The 3768-nt window shown below is 42.5% G+C and overlaps 1 protein-coding gene across 1 annotated transcript; it reads left to right on the forward strand.

Moving 5' to 3' along the window:
• The first annotated feature begins 1391 nt into the window (after positions 1–1391).
• LOC121309579 (growth arrest and DNA damage-inducible protein GADD45 beta-like) lies at positions 1392–3697 on the forward strand. The gene is made up of 4 exons (XM_041242570.1): positions 1392–1619; positions 1887–1988; positions 2109–2331; positions 2817–3697. The coding sequence occupies exons 1-4, from the start codon at positions 1576–1578 to the stop codon at positions 2928–2930; spliced, it is 483 nt and encodes a 160-aa protein (XP_041098504.1). The 5' UTR covers positions 1392–1575; the 3' UTR covers positions 2931–3697.
• Positions 3698–3768: the final 71 nt, after the last annotated feature.

The following is a 3768-nucleotide window of genomic DNA, read 5'->3' on the forward strand; positions in this document are numbered from 1 at the left end:
CTAACGTTTCTGAAAAAAAAGCCCTTGATCAATTTTCTACACGCATGTTTCACCCATTCCAGGTTTTACTACGAGTTTCATTAGCCGCAGTGTATAGGCAACAAGCTCAGGTGTCTTATTAAACTCATAGAGTAAAACCAGTATTAAATCTAACTGCTATGCAATGGGAGTCTTATTGCCAATGTGACTCTATATAGCACGAATACGTTTATTATGTTTGTTAATGGAAACAAAACACCACTTTGCATTTTAAAACGGGTCAATCATACACAAGTTTAGAATGTGACATTAATACCTTATAATATGACAGGAACTGGAAAGCGAGATGAATTGTTTTGAAGGTAAAATTACAACGTGTTGCAACATGTTTTTCCTCTACGGCTGCACGGACAGTGCCTGACCGCCAGAGTGCGCCAGAGAACGCTAATTGGCTGCAATACAGTACAGTACTTACAAGCTGCTTGGAAGGTTTCACAAAATGCTTACAACTCAATCAGTTACATATGGGATTTGTGTTATACAACTCTACTATGAAATGCAACATGTGCAAAAGCGTGCTTAGATTGGAAATTCGTAAGATAATGCAAAGGTTGATGGTTGATTCCAGCTGCTTTGCAAAAAATGTCAGGTCTACAATGTATAATGCTATGAAGCTACAATGTATAATGCTATGAAGCTACAATGTATAATGTTATAATGCTATAATGTAGAAAGTTATAAGTTATGCAGGAATAAACACGAAGATGAAAGTTCCAGATCAATGTAGAAACGTGGATTGTACATCTGTCTTTCTGAAAGTGTCATACTGGACGTATTGCGCAACTTTATCAGGGAAACGTGAAACGATAAACATGCATAATAATAAACATGAGACAAGCGGTGTTGTTCGTGTTGTGAACCTGCCAGGGGTTGCAAAACCCGTGGAGTTGCATTAGCTTGTCCGGTGTTCCAATGGTCCTCTGTGCACGAGTTAGGTCAGGCGCTAATGAACCACAGGGTTGCAGGTCACGAGAGTTGAAATCACCTCATGCAAAAAATAATGAATTTGTTTGCACCGTACAAACACAAATATTGGTACATATTTCAGCTAGTTGCATAACAAGTGCCTTTATTTCCTAAAAAGGGCGGACTATGCAATAGTTTCGGGTATTAATATTTTTCTGTTGTAGTTTTTTAGAAGAAAACCCCTATACAAGCAGCGTCGGGCATTCCAGAGGATTAAAAAAAAAAAGAAAAAAACACGTCTAGCAACCCCACGTGGGGCTCATTTGCATATCCACCCAATTGATTCAAAGGCTAAAGATTCCTTTGAAAGCTATTGGCTGAAACTGCGGGTTTCGGTTTGAAACCACGCCTCTAGCGAGAGTGTATAAAAGCTTTGCGTTCCCAAGTACACGCAGCACAAACTGAAATATCATTCACAGAGCGGAGCTTGCCATCTATCACTTAGAAACGAATCCTGTTACTCAACAACCAGCTGGATTACGCTGTACAGCTCATTGCAAAACTGCAGCAAACTGACGCCGCATTTTCTACGGATATTATCCAAACCTTGTGGATTATTTTACTTACAACATGACTCTGGAAGAAGTCGTTGGCTGCAACACCACTGAAAAAAAGTAAGTGTAGTTTAAGATGATTATATTGCCTGATGCAGCTGCACCGGCTGTGTACCCTGCACTAGCTTTAATAGCGATGCTGTATTATCAGTAGGTTCTGTGCGGCATAGCCAACAGGAAAATCGGTTTATCGGAACAGTACTTCTAACTGTAAATGAGGCTGTGCTGTATCATGTAGTCAGCGCTGAATTGCTGCATGTCGTTTTACTCTGAAGTCTTGCAATGCAAACAAACCCATGTCTAATGTCATATTTTTTCTTTTCGAAGGATGGAAACTGTAAACCAAGCTTTAGAAGAGTTGCTGGCCGCGGCACAGAGGCGACACTGCTTAACTGTGGGAGTCTACGAGTCTGCAAAGCTGATGAATGTGTAAGTACACAGTCCCCGTGCATTATTCTTGCAATGCAATTGCGGTATGAGAAATACAGATGTACAGTAAAAAGCAGCAATAAACTAACCGTAAGAATTTTTTGTTTTCTCTTTTCGCAGAGATCCTGATAGCGTCATTCTTTGCATCCTAGCGACCGACGAGGAAGACGAGGGGGACATTGCCTTGCAAATCCACTTCACCCTCATTCAAGCTTTCTGCTGCGACAACGATATCAACATCCTGCGAGTGTCCGGCATGCAGAGACTAGCCGAGGTTCTGGGCGAAACCGACGCGGAGAGCAACGGCAACGAACCGAAAGACCTGCACTGCATCCTTGTCACTGTAAGTACCAGAACTGCGACGAGAAAGCCAGCGCTGCAGTGTAACGGTGGCAAACACATTCACAATTGCCACATCATACAGTGCATTTAGTGCGAGCACCAGCGGGCATCTATTAAACCCGAAGTTTAATTTTTTTTTTTTTGCATGTGCAGAGCAAACCAGCTCATTCCCAGCGCGCTCTGACAGCAGCTCAATTTAATAACTCGACTGTTGCTGGAATTGTGCTTCAGAATAGGTACACACGGGTGCATTTTCTTATTGAGGGTGCACCAGTGCAAAGTAAAAGCGAACCCATTTACAGTGCATGCATTTGAATATGGTGTAAAAGGAAATAAGCTGCGGATGCATTCTTGGCGTATTACGTTTGTAGAAAAATTCGCTTTAATCCGCATTTAGCGATCATTGCGGTAAGAACCACAATCAACATACCACAGATCGCTTTCAGAAAACTAGTAGTAACATTGTTTTTTGTCTTGTCTCGTCAGAATCCCCACACAGATACTTGGAAAAACCAAGCTCTTGAGGAAGTGGGCAGCTACTGCGCCGCAAGCCGCTGCAAGAACCAATGGATCCCCTACATCTCAATGCAACAGCGCTGAACGCAAACAACGGCGTGAGAAGGAGCGCACAGGGAAGAAATTTTAAACAAAGAATAAGACAATGACACGTCACATTCTTGGGTGAAAACCAAAAGTGAATACAAGACATACAATAACCGTTAGCCCCGGCTGAGCTGCGAGGGTGAAGAAGCCGGACAGAGGTTAAAGGATAATGGGGGTGGTGCAACGCCACGGCTGTGCCGGTTGCAACTCGCAATGGGTTGAGCAAGAGGACACGGCTGGAGGGCGTGGAAGCCGGATTTGCTCTGTGTGTCAGCTGTTCGGCCTGTGACGGAGGTGGTTCCGCCCCGATCCAGTGTCAGGAGGTGTGCAGAGTACAGACTGTTCCAGGACAATTTTAAGGAACGGCGTGGGGCTGTGTGCCAAGTAGTTTCACAGAAACCGCTGAAACATGCCTGGACTGACCTATCCATTTTTAATTATTTTCTTTTTTGTAGAAGAAAGTCTGACGAGCTGTTTTAAATTTAACACAAAGCTTGCAAGCTTAAATGCCCACTGCAGAGTTGACTCGCGTTGGAGCTGCCACACATGTAACTGTACATAACAGTTCTTGGACTGAAAAAGACATCTGGTTATTAATTTATTCGTTTGATGTTGAAACGAACCGCTGCAGCGTAATGGGATTGATGGGACGCTGTGCAAAAAACTTCAACTTGAAGTGTTATAAATTATGCCAGTACTGATGTGTATTTGTCTGAATTTTAATGGTCATTTATGCAATTTTTCAATAAATTATTTAACTGAAATGAAGTCTGTCTGTTCACTAAATATGTGGGTTACTGGGATACTGATTTAAGAGAATACTATGATCTATCCA

The sequence above is a fragment of the Polyodon spathula genome, unplaced genomic scaffold (assembly GCF_017654505.1).
Source record: "Polyodon spathula isolate WHYD16114869_AA unplaced genomic scaffold, ASM1765450v1 scaffolds_1367, whole genome shotgun sequence".
NCBI classification, from domain to species: Eukaryota; Metazoa; Chordata; class Actinopteri; order Acipenseriformes; family Polyodontidae; genus Polyodon; species Polyodon spathula.